Source organism: Carcharodon carcharias, chromosome 4, assembly GCF_017639515.1.
Source record: "Carcharodon carcharias isolate sCarCar2 chromosome 4, sCarCar2.pri, whole genome shotgun sequence".
In the NCBI taxonomy this organism is placed as follows: domain Eukaryota; kingdom Metazoa; phylum Chordata; class Chondrichthyes; order Lamniformes; family Lamnidae; genus Carcharodon; species Carcharodon carcharias.
In genome coordinates, this window is record NC_054470.1 from 121395089 (window position 1) to 121411770 (window position 16682).

At 42.1% G+C, this 16682-nt stretch overlaps 1 protein-coding gene across 1 annotated transcript in view; it reads left to right on the top strand.

Annotated features, from left to right (window-relative positions):
* The window catches only part of cntln (centlein, centrosomal protein), a 391318-nt gene that overhangs the window by 146057 nt on the left and 228579 nt on the right, over nt 1–16682 (top strand). Inside the window, exon 11 of the mRNA XM_041185504.1 lies at nt 15436–15561. Within this exon, the coding sequence (XP_041041438.1) occupies nt 15436–15561 (126 nt within the window). The remainder of the gene's footprint in view (nt 1–15435; nt 15562–16682) is intronic.

The following is a 16682-nucleotide window of genomic DNA, read 5'->3' on the forward strand; positions in this document are numbered from 1 at the left end:
AGATTCACTGCAGAAACTCAGCAAGGCTCCTTAGGCAGCACCTTCCAAACCCATGACCACTACCATCTAGAAGGACAAGGGCAGCAGATAGATGGGAACACCACCACCTGGAAGTTCTTCATCCAAGCCACACACCATCCTGACCTGGAAATATATCGCTGTCCCTTCATTGTCGTTGGGTCAAAATCCTGGAATTCCCTCCCTAACAGCATTGTGGGTGTGCAGTGGTTCAAGAAGGCAGCTTACCATCACTTTCCCGTGGGCAACTAGGGATGGGGATGGGCAATAAATGCTGGCCCAGCAGCAAAGCCCACATTCTGTGAATGAATAAAATAAATTAATTCCTTCTCCACCCCATCATAACATCATGACACCTGCTGTACTGCAGCATTCTGCAGTCTCTGTCCATTTAAATAAAACCCTGCTTTTCTATTCTTCTTGCCAAAGTGGATAGCCTCACATTTTCCCACATTATAGTCCATCCACCATTTTTTTGCCCACCCACTTAACGTTTCTACGTCCCTCCTCAACTGGCTTTCCTACCTATTTTTGTATCATCGGCAAATTTGACTCAATACATTTGGCCCCTTCATTCATTTCTTCTATAGATCATAAAGCAGAGGCCCTAGCAATGATGAAGGATGCCTATTAGCTCAAACTGCATGTTCAAAAAATACAACTGATGACACTCATGAACACACTCCTCAGTGTACTTGATTATCTTCCAAAATATTCCCATTCACAAAAACTGAACCAGTCAAACTCAGAAAATGGGATAACTGCCATGAACATTTTCCATTATCCCCTCGCTCCTGTTTTGAGTTTTTGGGGCCGGCTACAGGTGCTGTGCTTGAATGCCCACCAGATTCACTAATGGTTTCTCCATTTAGACATTGAGGTGGTCTTGGCAGATTAGCCTTCTTATGCATATGACTGATGGCTTCAGTGTGTTAACAAGCCTATGAAAGAATTCAGCCCATCTGTGTTCTTCGGGAGATGTTAGAGGGCATGTGGGAAAGTACAGACCTCACAGTATCTATGTTCCTCGGAGAAAAGTGGTTCTAAAACTCTTCAGAACAACTTTTCTGCAATCCATAATATAAACGACATAGGATTTCAAGGGAATTATTATTTTTTGCCTCCAAATCCCTGTTGTCTTCCTAACTTAAATTTTGATGTGTACAACATTTTGGTTTGTCCTCATCTGCAACACGTTGTACACTTTGCGTTGTATGCAATATTGCAGGAAAATACTGTGGCACTGGACAAGATGTGGTAATGTGTCTTCTGTCTTATACTTGGCATTGGATATCTGAGCGACATGTGTAAAACGTGAGTTTGTTTGCGCTGAAGACGACCCAGAAAGGATGTTATTAAGTATTCAGGATTCTTAAGGAAATAGACCAGCTTTACCTTATGTTTTAAGTTCTAACCTTGACTGTTTAATCATGGCCTTAAGGAGAAGGCATGAGATGAAAGTCAGAAAAAGTAAATTGAATGGAGAGTTTGTACTTAATTATTTTACACAGAGGAGATGGATGTTTGGAATGGGCAATCAAAGGAGGCATTGGTGGTAAAACTAAGTTCAGATTCTTGGGATGCTCCATAGTCAAATTACAGCCTTATCTTTTGGTAAGAAAGTTTTTGGGGGTAAAGTGGAAGAAATCACTGAGCTCAAGCAGAACCTCATCTATGATAGCTGGATAGTTTCTAGTCAACTTGGAGAATTGCCACTTGGAATCTTTCCAGGATCTTGCCTTTATAGGATTCACACTGCAGATAGTGCTGGTGTGAATACTCTTGCCAAAAGGACAGAATTATGAAATCCAGAAACAGCTGGTGATATTCTGACTGAACAACAATGTTACAGCAAAAGTTCTGGACCATTGGGGTTTTGAAATTAACTCACAACCTACTGGGACTCCTTGGGAGCTCGTTTAAATTCTACATTTCACAATTCAGTAACCATGAGGAACTCTTTCTAAAATGTTTGAATTTTGTGCTCAATGTTAGGGATGCCCACGCGAAGGAATTAATCTTTCCTTGTCAGGACCAATTGGCAGTAAGCACTTTGGTTTCAGATATAGCTTAGTGAGATACAGAGTAAAGCTGCCCTTATTCTGCTCCAACAATGTATCTCCGACGTATCCTCAAAAGAGAACTCCCACCTGCACCAATGTTACTTTGATAGATAAAGAGATGTCATATTTCATATGATAACAAGACTCTATATTAATATCTAGATTTTCTCTGTCACTTAAATTTACTTACTGCTGACTGTGCATAGCCCAGCTAATTGGATGAATGGTCTGATTGCACAGTCCTATCATGCATAGTTAATATATAGCTAAATAAAGTCATTGTAAATTTCTTTTCTTCTTTGGTAATTTTATTTGAGAGCATATGTAAAATTTGGGCCAGATCTGTATTGTTCAGCTGACGAGGAATGACTGACAATCCATTCAGATGTTAGAACTAAATCTGTTCGTGGGATGAAAGACACGATGATGGGTGGGGCTGCTGATGCATCAGGAGGTGAGAGCCTATGGTAGCTGGCAATTTGAGTTTCAAATCCTACAGATAAATGACAGTCTTATTTAATTATGAAAGGTTTTGATTTCCTTGGATTCAGTTTTATGTGGGACATGATTTATCCTTGGCCTGCAGCAGTTTTTTGTGGTCTGTTACCTGCCAGCAGTGGTTGATTTGGGCTGGTGCAAAATTCTCCATGAGCACTCTGCGTTACAGAACCTTGAACTGGAATAACCATACAATTGCCTCAACTGTTGACGTTTAGAATGTATTATTTCCAAAAGATTTGATGAATCCACACCTGTTCTGTAATCTCGTGAAATCTCCTGTTGATCTTTTGTTACTGTATAATTTTTATTTTTGAAGGACCTGAGTCATATATCTGAGGACACAGGCTGATGAAGTATTTATCCTTCCTGTTAGGTGGGGACATATAACAAAACAGGATTTGTGATATTTCAAGTGAAGTAATTATGTCAGGATGTTGGCCTGTTGCACCCTGGACATTTCCAGATATTGTGCATATTAGGTCAGACTTTGGTTTGTGGGGAGTGAGAGCTCACTCATGCAGCGTTGCTTGGCACTCAACACATAAGTAATGTCTGGTATAGTCTGAAAATTAAGTTTACACTTTACCATTTCCCACATTACGACTCTGTGACTCTGAGTTGGAGTGTTAATTTACTGGACTCAGGGATGAATTTGAAGCAGTTTTGTAATGGCTCCATAGCCTCTAGAGACTGAAGCCATTCAAAGTTATTTCACATGGAGCCTGTATGGCTGGCTAACTTGCATCCCATAAAACCGATTTCAACACTGATCCAAGAGGCCAGCCTGTAAACTGATATGACTAAAAGCTAACACCAAAATGATTGTACTGATCATCTTGGACACATTTACCTGATTTTTGTTTATTGGTTCAAATGGTTAAAACCTGGGACTAATTCTGTTAAAATGTTAAATTATTAATAATAGTAGGGCTTTCTGGCACACAATTTTGGCATAGTAATTCAGATCCAGGTGCAGAGTTTGACAGGTGAAGGGCACACTCTGGTACAGGGAGCACACAATTTGCATGTGGGGAATTTATAGGGATGGGTACAATTAAAGGAAAGTGTCACAATAGGGTGACAAAAATTCTGAAAGCCTTTCGAAAGCTCAAAAGACAGCTCAACCTATTAGTAGCCTTTGCCAAGGTTAAAAGGGCAGGGAATTGAGATGAGATAGACAAAATTGAAGGGAAAGGAAACCCCTGTTGGTAAATAATAGAGCAACTCAACTCCTGCTGCTTTATTTGACGTATAATGAAATGACAGTGCCATGTGAGCTGATTGAATGAAGGTCAGCCTTTGTGCCAGTCCATCTCATAAACCTGTGCTGTGGTGTCCAAGGGATGCAGCAGACTGAGGCTTGAGGGTACAGCTACGTTCACTGCCTGTGGCAGTCCTATAAGTGCATTTCCATGCAGGAGATGGCACAACCAAGCATGCTCTCTCAGCTGATGCACATTCTATGCAGACAATCAGCCAAGACCATTGCTGGGTAGGTGTAACAATGGTAGGTGCAGCTAATCAGCCTCTGGATCATGATCACCCTCACATACCTTCCTGTAACTCTTTCGAGTACAAACACGTTTCCATCTGTTTCAGATGAAGTTACGTTGTTTCATCGTTTGCCATTGTGAGATTTGAACTCTTGATCTTGGGGTTACAAGCCCAGTACCATAACCACTTGGCTATTTACGCCAAGCTGCCTTCCTGTAGTACCACATAAAGATTGACAAGCTGCAATTGAGTGTTTTGGAAGAGCCATAGTCAGGTCTTCACATATATCTGTCCCATTGGACCTACTGTCACAGGCTTTTTTTTTAAAAAGAGTTGCAGCCTCTGTACACACTAATCAGCTGTCAAAACAAGTTATGTTCACTTCTGTCTGTATGTACAAGAATGTGAGCCATGGTAGATAGGTACAGAATGACTCTTGTGCAGGTAGACCTGTCTGACATCCCTTTGGTGGTTCTGTGGTTCTTCCAAGCCTGTCAGATAGTGAAATTTCCTTTGGGAAACCCCACAGATGCTAGTAATGGCACTGGTGCAAACAGTTCAAAGCAATTGGCACAAAGATTCGAGAAGTGACAGCCTGAAACTGTTTAATAGATTTACACGGTGCATCACAATGTCAAGCAATCCAAGATAGCCCATTTATATATGTGTGTTTTGGAAATGCCATAGACCTGGTATAAATACATGGACAAGACAGTGGAGATATTATTCCTTTGCTTCATCCTGTGTTAGCAAAGATTTGGCTAAGGTGAAAGGAGGATGAAGAAGTTATAGCGTAGTGAAGGTGGGGAGGATCAGCAGATGGGAAAAGATTGTTTGAGAGGGCTGGCTGAGCAGAACCTTGATTTTCAACATTCAATCTGTTAACGTCATTGAGTGAACAACGAGTGCACAAAGATTCATAAATCATATTTTTATTTTTTCAATTTACCAGTGTGAATGCTTTCTCCTTCCTTCCAGCCCACCACTTTACTTTCTTTTCAGTCCAAAAAAGGTTTTGAAATCTAGAATTTATTGCAGTTAGCGGTACCCTGCTTGGAAAAGTTTGTGCAGCAGCCGGGAGCAATCAGTTGCGGCACTCTAAAGATTCAGTGTTGTGCCACTGTGGTTGGCGAGTGGACAAAAAAAAAATTAAAAGGTTTTGATTTTCCGACATGCACTGATATAGATCACAGTTTCCAGTACACTGCATGAATACAGCTGAAAGTTATTTTGAGGCCTCTTTTTCTGAAAAAAATATTACTAAATACCTTGTACAAAAATAGTGCAATCAAAGTTATAGCGTAATGATTGGATTTTAGTTTGTAACTGGTTACAGCTAATCTTAAAATGTATCACTTTTCTGTTAATGTACTGTGCTATATTTCTAGAAAGGCTGTGTTAAATTTGCATTTGCTAGTTTTTGAAGTTAAGAGTTTAAAATTAGCTGGTATACTAACTACTTTCATTTCCTATATCAAATTTGAGGTTATTTCCAGGTTGCAAATGGCTATTTGTTGAAGTTCCAAAGGACAGAGTGTGCACACGGTGCTGAGCAGCAGAACCAGCAGCATTCCAAGAGGACATTACAGTTCGTTTTTCTTTTAAGATAGATTTGTGGGGCCAGAAGGAGCGTAACTGGCCCCAAATCTCTAAAAATATTTTCTAGATGGCTGCTGGTCCACCAACGTAGACTCTGCAGCCTGACCTGATTCTGCAGTGTGGGCTCTGCTAGGAGTTGGAAACAGGAAAGTTAAAAGGTGTAGTGACCTGTCACAGGCTGTGCTATTTCTATATTGCAGTTTGGTTTTAGGTGTAAAAGTTCTGCAGAAGATACACTGCTGATTGAAGCCTGTGGGGACAATTGTCCTCCGTCATTGATGTCAACATGTGAAGGTGGAGATACAAATCAGCATGCTGCCAACAAGGCTCTGATACTTGGTTGAAAAAAATTTTTAAAAAATCTAAACAACATAATACTAAAAAATGGGGAGGGTAAGAAACCTAAAAGGCCTATGCCCCTTTAAGAACGTAATTGTATGAGGACCTTACTGTAAATTGACTCAAAATAGACTTACAAGGCAAATAGCACCACCCTCATGAAATTGAACTCAGCACTGATTTTAAATATTTTAAAGTCAATCCTGCGCTCCTCTTGAGGCAAACATTTGCGAGAGTCAGCTGGAAAATTGCAGGACAAACAAATCAGGCCAGAAGTGCGCCCAAAAGCTGAGACTTGCACAATTTTTCTAAGATATCCATTATCGTGAGGCACATCTACTTTATGGCATATAGATCAGTCACATTGTGGAGGCTGAGCCATGCTACCTGGAATTGTTTTAATATTCATCCCATTTTTACTCATAGAAAACAATCCTGACTTCTGTATGAAAATAAAGGTTGATTTTTAATGGCTGACTTGTCTGTTTCTTGAATGATTTTTCACCCCAGATCTTTGTCATTATTACTCACTTTTGTGGTTTATTTTTGTGCAGGAAATGCTACTGCGGTCCTCATAGGAACTATGAAAGCTTTGCTCAATGCCTTGTTCTTTTGTGTTGTTTGAATACATGTGCGTACTATTCACTATTTGCAGTGCATTGTAACTGACTTATAAAAGCTCTTCCGAAGGCTTATACTATAATTTTTGGTGGTAACCTTGTTAAGGCTGCTGAGCTCTGTCATGACAATGTACTTGATGAAAATAATTTATAACAGAGCACACTTGAATTACTGGACACTCAACATCAAACCTGTAAGGTACTAGTGAGGGCATTTTTCTGTTGACAAGAATCACAGAATGTGAATCACAGAATCTTTACAGTGCAAAAAGAGGCCATTCAGCCCATCAAGCCTGCACTGGTCTCTGAAAGAGTACTCTACTTAGTCCCACTCCTCTGCCTTAAATCTGTAACCTTACACATTCTCTTTTCAGGTAGCAACCCAATTTCCTTTTGAATACCTCGATCAATCCTTTTTTTATGCATTCATAGGATATGGCGTCACTGTCTATGCCAGCATTTATTGCCCATCCTTAATTGCCCTTGAGAAGGTGGTGTGAACTGCCTTCTTGAACTGCTGCAGTCCATGTGGTGTATATACACCCACAGTGCTGTTACGGAGGGAGTTCCAGGATTTTGACCCAGCGACAGTAAAGGAACTGCAATATATTTCCAAGTCAGGATGGTGAGTGACTTGGAGCAGAACTTCCAGGTGTTGGTGTTCCCATCTATCTGCTGCCCTTGTCCTTCTAGATGGTAGTGGTGGAGGGTTTGGAAGGCACTGTCGAAGGAGGCTCAGTCAGTTTCTGCAATGCGTCTTGTAGATGGCACACACTATTGCAATGGTGCATCGATGATGGAGAGAGTGAATGTTTGTGGATGGGGTGCCAATCAAATGGGCTGCTTTGTCCTGGATGGTGTCAAGCTTCGAGTGTTGTTTGAGCTACACTCATCCAGGCAAGTGGAGGGTATTCCATCACGCACCTCACTTGTGCCTCGTAGATGGTGGACAGGCTTTGGGGAGTCAGGTGGTGAGTTACACGTTGCAGGATTCCTAGCCTCTGACCCACTCTTGTAGCCACGGTATTTATATGGCTAGTCCAGTTCAGTTTCTAGTCAATGGTAATCCCCCAGGTTGTTGATAATGGGAGAATCAGCGATGGAAATGCCGTTGAATGCCAAGGGGTGATGGTTAGATTCTCTGTTGTTGGAGATGGTCATTGCCTGGCATTTGTGTAGCACAAATGTTACTTTTCACTTGTCAGCCCAAGCCTGGATATTGTCCAGGTCTTGCTGCATTTGGACATGGACTGCTTCAGCGTCTGAGAAGTCACAAATGGTGCTGAACGTTGTGCAATCATCAGCGAACATCCCCACTTCTGCCCTTATGATGGAAGGAGGATAATTGATGAAGCAGCTGAAGATGGTTGGGCTGAGGACACTACCCTAAGGAACTCCTGCAGTGATGTCCTGGAACTGAGATGATCGACCGCCAACAATCACAGCCATCTTCCTTTGTGCTGGGTATGGCTCCAACTAGCAGAGATTTTTTTTCCCCCTGATCCCCATTGACTCCGGTTTTGCACCCCACCTGCCCTCACTACCCTCTCAGGTTCGTTCCAGACTCCGACCACCCTCTGGGCGAAAATATTTTTCCTTGCATCTCATTTCTTTTGCCAATTATTTTGAATCTGTGCCTTCTAGTTCTTGATACTCTCTTGAGTGGGAACAGTTTCTCAACTTTTACCCTATCCATACCCCTCAGGATCTTGAGCACCTCTATCAAGTCTCCTATCAGCTGCCTTTTCCCCAAGGAAAACAGTCCCAACCTTTCGAGGCTAAACTCATAGCTACAGTTCATTTTCCCTGGAACTATTCTTGTGAATCTCCCATGCAGTCTCTCCAATGCCTTCACATCCTAACTCAAGTACAGTGCCCAGAACTGGATGCAATACTTCAGATGAGGCCTAACTAGTGTCTTATACAAGTTTAACATGACCTCCTTATTCTTGTACTCAATGCCCCTATTAATAAAGCCTAAGATACTATATGCTTTATTAACTGCTTTCTCAACATGCCTTGCCATTTTCAATGACTTATGTACATATACACACACCGAGGTCTCTCTGTTCCTGCATCTCCTCCAGAGTTTCTCCCTTTATTTAATATGGTTTCCAAATCCTTTCCTGCCAAAATGAATCACCTCACACTTCTCTGTATTGAACTTCATCTGCCACCTGTCTCCCTAATCTACCAACATGTCTATGTCCTCTTGAAGTTCGGGACTATCCTCATCACGGTTGACAATGTTTCCAACCTTGTATCATCTGCAAATTTTGAAATTATGCCCTGAACTCTGCAGTCTAGGTCATTAATATATATCAGGAAGAGCAATGGTCCCAACACTGACCCCTGGGGAACTCCACTACAAACCTTCCTCCAATTTGAAAAACAACCATTTATCATTACTCAGTTTCTTGCCACTCAGCCAATTTCTTATCCAAGTGCCTACTTTCTCTTTTATACCATCAGCTAGAATTTTGCTCACAAGTCTGTTGTGTGGCACTTTATCAAATGTCTTTTGAAAATCCAAATACACCACCTTATCAACATTCTCTGTTACCTGCTGAAAAAACTCCAGGTTAGCTAAATGTGATTTTCCCTCAATGAATCCATGAGGGCTTTCCTTAATTATCCTGCACTTGTCTAAGTGACTATTAATTTTGCCCCAGACTATAGTTTCCAGAAGTCTCCCTACCACTGAAGTCAGGGTGTCTGGTCTGTAGTTTGCCAGCTTTATCATTGCATCCTTTTTGAACAAGGGTGTGACATTCGTAATTCTCTAGTCCTCTGGCACCACCCCTGTGTCTAAGGAAGACTGGACTAGTGCCTCTACAATTTTCACTTCCCTCAATATCCTCGGATGCATCTCATCAGGTCCTAGTACCTTATCAATTTTAAGCAAAGATAGTCTTTCTAACACCGCCTCCTTCTCAGCTGTAAATTCTTCTAGTGTACCATTAACCTCCTCTCACCTCAACCTGGGTAGCATTTTCTTTCTTTATAAAGATAGATGCAAGGTACTCATTTAATATCTACACTATTTCTCCTTCCCCCACGTGCAAATCTTTTTTTTTATCTCTAAATCAGCCCTAGTCTTTCTTTTCTCACCCTTTTATTATTTATATGCTGATAGAAGACCTTGTGATTCCCTTTTATGTTAGTTGCCAGTCTCTTTTCATGCTTCCTCCTTGCTTTTCTGATTAGTTCTTTTACTTCCCATCTGTTCCTTCTATATTCAGCCTGATTCTCCATTATATTTTCTACCTGACATCTGTCGTACGCATTCTTCTTCCTTTTCACTTTCATCTCTATCACTCTCATCATCCAGGGTTCCCTGGATTTATTTGTCCTACTTTTCCTCTTCAAGGGAATATACCTTGACATTGCCTAAAATACTTTTTCTTTGAAGGTGGCCCATTGTTCAGCCACCATCTTTTCTGCCAATATCTGATTCCAACTCACTCGACTCTGATGCATTCTCATCTCATCGAAGTTGCCTTTCTCCCAATTAATTATTCCTGCTCTGGATTGTTTCTTGTCCTTTTCCATGGCCAACATGAAGCTTATGGTACAATGGTCACTGCCCCCTAAATGCATTCCCACTAATATTTGATCAACTCATTCCCCAGAACAATGTCCAATAGTGCGTTCCCTCTCATTGGATTGGAAACATACTGCTGCGGAAAATTATCTTGAACACATTCCAGAAACTCCCGCTCTTCTTGTCCCTTTGTACTATTCCTATCCCAATCTATATTTGGATAATTGAAGTCCCCCATTGTAATTACTATGATTCTTACAGAACAACCCCAATGCCTCAGAAATTTAAAGCCCTCCCTCCTACTCCATTTCTCTAGCCACGCGTTGAACTGCTCAATCTTCCTATTCTTACGCTTGCTTGCACATGGCACTGGGAGTGATCCTGAGATTACTGCTCTTGAGGTCCTGCTTTTTAATTCCCTCCTTAACTACCTAAAATCTGCTTTCAGGACCTCATTCCTTTTCCTACCTATGTCATTGGTCCCAATGTGGACCATGACCTCTGGCTGTTCACCTTCCCCAAAATAATGTTCTGCAGCCCCCTCTGTGGCATCATTGACCCTGGCACCAGGGAGGCAACAACCATCCTGGAGTCACATCTGTGGCCGCAGAAACACCTGTCGACTCCCCTAACTATGGAACCCCCTGCCACTTCAGCTCTCCAACTCCTCCTCCCATCCTGTGCAGCTGAGCCACCCGTGCTGCCATGGACTTGGCCTTTGCCACAGTTCTCTGAGGAACCATCTCGCTCACTAGTATCCAAAATGGAAAAACGATAGAGAGCAAGATAGCCTCAGGAGATTCGCACACTGCCTGTTTCCCTTAGATTCTCTAGTGGTCACCCATTCCCTCTCTGCCTGTGTACTTCTTAGCTGCAATGTGACCACCTCTCTAAACATGCTATCCACATAACCCTGAGCCTTGCAGATGCACCACAGTGACTTCAGCTGCCACTCAAGTTTCACAACCCGTAGCTCAGGTTTCTGTAGCTGGTGCCACTTTCGGAGGTGCAGACAAAAAAATGCCCTTGATGACTACAAGACTTTTCACATCCCGCAGGATGCACATTCCACATTGTCAAGCTGCACGGACATATCTTAAACTTTATAAAAAGTGTTTACTACAAAATGGTATAATGTAATAACTCATTTTACTCACCAATCGTCTCCTCTGTGCTGAGTCCAGAAACGTCTATATTTATAAACCAATCAACTGTGGTGTCACTTTTAGATTTTATCTGTAAACTCCTAGCGCTCTCTCTCTGCTGCTTTAAGCTCTCAGACCTATTCAGTTGCTTACCGGTTACTGATTAACTTACTCTTTCTGCTGCACCAAAGTGGAAATCAAATGCTGGAGGCTGAGAAAGAGTAGAAGGAGCACCTCCTCTCCACTGCCCCCAAGTTCCCAACACAGCAACTCTACTTGTTGCAACAGATCTTACCTAAAGCTCCTCTTTCCCCCTATGCATTGAATTCCCACTTTCAAACAAATTCCAAGTACTCTGTCCCTGTCTCACCGCGCGGTTTAAAAACCCCTCCCCTTATATAGTGGGACTCTGATGAGTCACCACCAGATTTAGCTTTCTGCTACGGAATTAACACCAATTGAAGTTTAGTTACTTCTACTTCTAAGCCTGAGTTTGACTCTTAATCTAAAATTAAACTTAAATTTGAGAAGGCTTAACATTTCCCACTCTGAATCAAATTCCCAAGTACTCACTCTGTCTCCATAGTGCTGTTAGGGAGGGAGTTCCAGGAAGGCATACTCTCCCTTACTGACAGTGCCCTTTACTCAAAGGAGAGACATCTAGCTGTTAAGATATTCATTGTGAAATAAAGCAGTGCTGTCCAACACATGACCACTTGCAGCTGGCTAATTGGGAATTCAGATGTGGCTAATTGCATTTTTGATTAGGAATAAAAAAATGGATAGTAGAATCTCTTATTGGGCCTAGGATCTTAATACTCGCACTCACATGGATTATGCATGTAAATGTATGTCTGTTGTAAAATGGTAAGCTGAAAAGCAACAAGTGTGAGTTTGTTTGATCACTGTGAGTGCTTTAACTCTTTGATTACTGTGATTTTTAAAAAATGAAATGCTGTATGAATCCTGGAACTCCCTCCCTAACAGCACTGTGGGTGTACCTGCATCACAGGAACTGCAACCATTCAAGAAGACAGCTCACCACCACCTTCTCAAGGGCAATTAGGGATGGATAGCATTCAATAAATGCTGGCACAACCAGCGATGCCCACATCCCATGACTGAATTAAAAAAAATGACTGACTTCAACATCACAAAAACTTGAATGGACAAGGGGAGCTGTGATAGTGCTCAATTTGGCCAATTGGAATAACTGTTCCAGGCCTGCTGAAGATAGCAAACCCACCCAGTAATGAGCAGCTCCAAAAACATCACCATGGCAATGGGTGAGCAGCATCAATCACATTCTGGAGGGAGGACAGAGGACTTGGGATCTGGGATGTGGAGAGAGGGTAGGGAGCGGGAGGGGGAAGGGCCTGGAGGAAGTGAGGGGGGAACTAGGATCTAGAGTGAGAGTCACGGGGAGGGTCTGGATTGAGTGTTGGGGGAGAGTCTGGAGGGAGAATAGGAAGAGGTCTGGAGGGAGCTGGCAGGAGGTGGGGGACTCTGGAGGGAGAGTAGGGAAGGGCCTGAAGGGAGAGTGGGTGGGGAAGGATCTGAGAGAGAGCGGGTGGGGAGGGATCTGGAGGGAGAGCAGGCGGGGAGGGCTCAGGATGGAGAGTGGGTGGGGAGGGGTCTAGAGTGAGAGTGGGGTGGAGGGGACTGGAGGCAGAGTTGAGGGGGAGGGTCTGGAGGGAGTGGCAGGGAAGGTCTGAAGGGAGAGCGGGAGGTCTGGAGGGGAGGAGGGGCATTTGCCTGGTGCTTCTCATTGTGTGAGTCAACATTTCCAGCAGTCGTTTTGATGAAGTGAAAGTCCCAACTGCAATTACTAGACAAAAAACTATAAGCTACAATAAATGCACTTAAAGAAAAATAAAGATTTACAAGGATGATAATCTATCAGAAAAGGATGAATAGACTGGGGCTGTTTTCTCTAGAAAAGGGAAGATTGAGGGGTGACCTGATGGAAGTTTTCAAATTATGAAATATTTTGATAGTGTAACAGAGTGTTTTCACTTGAGGGAAGAACTAAACTAGAGGCCATTAATATAAGATAGCCACTATGAAATCAAATAGGAAATTTGGAAGAAACTTCTTTACCAAGAGAGTGGTGAAAATGTGGAACTCATTGCCACAAGGAATGGCTGAGGTGAATAGTATTTAGGGGAGTCTAGATGGGCACGTGAGGGAGAAGGGAATAGAAGGTTAAAACAAAAACAGAATTACCTGGAAAAACTCAGCAGGTCTGGCAGCATCGGCGGAGAAGAAAAGGGTTGACGTTTCGAGTCCTCATGAGGACTCGAAACGTCAACTCTTTTCTCCTCCGCCGATGCTGCCAGACCTGCTGAGTTTTTCCAGGTAATTCTGTTTTTGTTTTGGATTTCCAGCATCCGCAGTTTTTTTGTTTTTATCTCTGGGAATAGAAGGTTATGTTGATAGATAAGGAAGGAAAGGAGGAAGCTAAAGTAGAGCATGTATTATATTTGATAAATGAATGTTAGAATTCAAAACTTTGCTGAAATAGAAGATTAATGTTTCATACTGAATGGGAGATGCTTGTTCAGTAAATACATACATGTGCAATACAGTTATCTGTATGTGGAAGGTATTTACTGAAATGAATACTTGTGGATAAAACACTCATTGTAGACATGCATGCAGCTAATTGGTAATTGCTGTTGGAAAAGACTGAAATAAAGTATATAGCCACTTATTGATATACATATTAAGCACCTAAAGTTGCACAATCCTGAAGGTTCTGAATCACTATTTATGCCAGAACAAAAAAATATTTACAATGTGGCATACTGATGTGAGATTTCTGATATCCTACAGTGCTGTTAGGACATACGCTGGTCTGTATTTATGTGGACATCATTGCTTCTATTTTGTTGTATTTATTTTATTCATGTTTATCTAGTTGTGTTCTCGAGGGGGCCACTCAGCTCCCCCCTCCTGCCCCCACCCTTCAGGTGAAATATTTCAAAGGGCGGGAGGGAGCCCAGTTTCCCACTTTTTTCCTATAATCCTATCATATCCAAATTTGGACCCTCATAGAGCAATTAGACCAGCCTGAGTCTCCTATTTGTAATGAGGCTTTCTGCAATTCTGTGTCTATAACCCATGAGCCTTCCCTGATGGGAGATCATTATTCTGGAAGAAACAATGTAAATGTAAATGAATATACTCATTAGTGAGTTGCAGCGAAGTCTTTAGTGGTAACATTGTTATAATTCAGTTTGTTATTCCTTTGGTATTCTATGTAGAATTGCTATAATTCATTATTAGTATTCTTTGCTGCTTGCAGTGGATCTAAAATTTTATGTCTATTTAAATATGTCTATTTAAAGAGGGTGCAGGAACAGAGAGACCTGGGGGGCGTATACACACAAATCTTTGAAGGTGGCAGGGCAAGTTGAGCAGGCTGGTTTTTTTTTAAAGAAGCATATAGGATTGTTGGCTTTATTAAAAGGAATAGAGTACAAAAGTAAAGAAGCTGTGCTAAACCTTTATAAAAACCCTAGCTGGCCTCAGTTGGAGAGTTCAATTCTGGGCACCACAAACTTTAGGAAGGCCTTGCAGAGGGTGCAGAGGAGGAAATTTGGAGAGGGACAAGGGTTGGAGGGCCTTCAGCTACTAGATGAAGTTGGGTTGGTTCTCCTGAGAGAAGAGAAGGTCAAGAGGAGATTTAATAGAGGCATTCAAAATCATGTAGGGTTTTTAACTGAAGAAATAAGGAGGAACTGATTCCAGTGGCAGGAGGGGCAGTAATCTAAGGATTTAAGGTGAATGGAAAAACAATCAGAGGCAACATGAGAAAACAATTTTTACACCACAAGTTGTTAGGATCGGAATCAACTCTGTAAAAGAGTGGAGAAAGCAGGCACAATAATAACTTTCCAAAGAGAGCTGGATATATACTGAAAGAGAATCATTTGCAGGGCCATAGGGAAAGTTCAGGGGAGTGGGATTAAGTGGTTAACTGTTCACAGAGGTGGCAGGGGCACCTTGTGCCAAGTGGCCTCTTGCTGTGTGGTATCTTTTAATAATTCCCTGATTCTATATGTTTCCATTGGTTTGGCACTAACCATGTTGTTTCCTTTTCATCATAGGATCCATCTGTGAAACGTTCCAGATCTCTCTCTCCAAGGAGCTGCACTGGACAAACAGATGAACTGATGACGTTAAATAAAACACAACAGAAGATTAAGAGCCTTGAGAAACTTTTAAAACTGAAGGTAATACATAGTGTTAGGTGAACACTTGATTATTGTCCCTTTTAAAACATGCCCATTTGAATCAGCTTCAAATGGTTATCCTGTTAATTAATTCCAGAGCGTTAGAACAATTAAATAAAATCAGAATCCTGATTATCAGACTTTGTTTTTGAACAATCATACGGTGTTTTGTTTCCTATTTTTAGCAGCCTCAGCATCAATGTGGTCCTTTAAGAGAAACCTTTACTAATTCACTGATTTCCAGCAGCCCAGGATATTTTACCTGGCCAGGTTGTCAGTAGGACTCATCTAGGTTACTTACCTGTCCTGGGTTCACAGGAGCCTACTGTTCCTGATTTTAGCCTCTACAACTGAGCAAGGGGCAATGACACAGCCCCTAAGCTGTAGTGATCTTTTCTATACCAGTGAGATCCCTCTGCAATTTTAACTGCAAGCTGTGGTGACTTTCCTGCTTCGTGAGTGTAAAGTACCTGTTATTCTTCCACCACAGTTTCTTTTGCTGTTCTTAGATATCTGATAATGGAGCACAAAGGTGGGATTATGACAATGGAATTGGTGGGAAAACAAGAGGTGTATGCTAACACCATCTGCTACTTGTAAATCAGAAGGGATTGTGGGATGAGGGGAAAGCGGGATGTGAGAAGGAAACAATAGGTGTGAGAATACCGTCATCTTCAATGGTTTCAGTCCTGCCATTGGTCACACCCTCAGTCATGACCACTCCAATGATGGTGAGCACCATCTCCTCCATTGGAGGGAGGACTTGCTGCCATGCCTGTCCCGCTCTGGTTAGATGCTGCTTTCTCTGGCTGTTCACTGTTTGGTCCTGCATGAAAGAGGGAAGTATGGCATTGATTGTGGTGCAATAAGTTTGCCTGACGTGGCTGTCACGTTTGAATAGCTGGCAGTGTGTGCAAGAATTCAGTGCGAGCCTTGCGGCAGTGTTAAGTGTGTGGGGGTGAGGTGAAGTTGTGTGTGAGGTATGAGTCCTGATTGTTGGAAGGTGAGTGATGGGGGTGTGGTGTATTGAGCAGCGTGTGAGGCTAGTGGTGCAGTTGGTGGATATGGCATTTGAAGATGAACTCACTGACTTTGACCTTCCTATGATGTCATTGAACTTC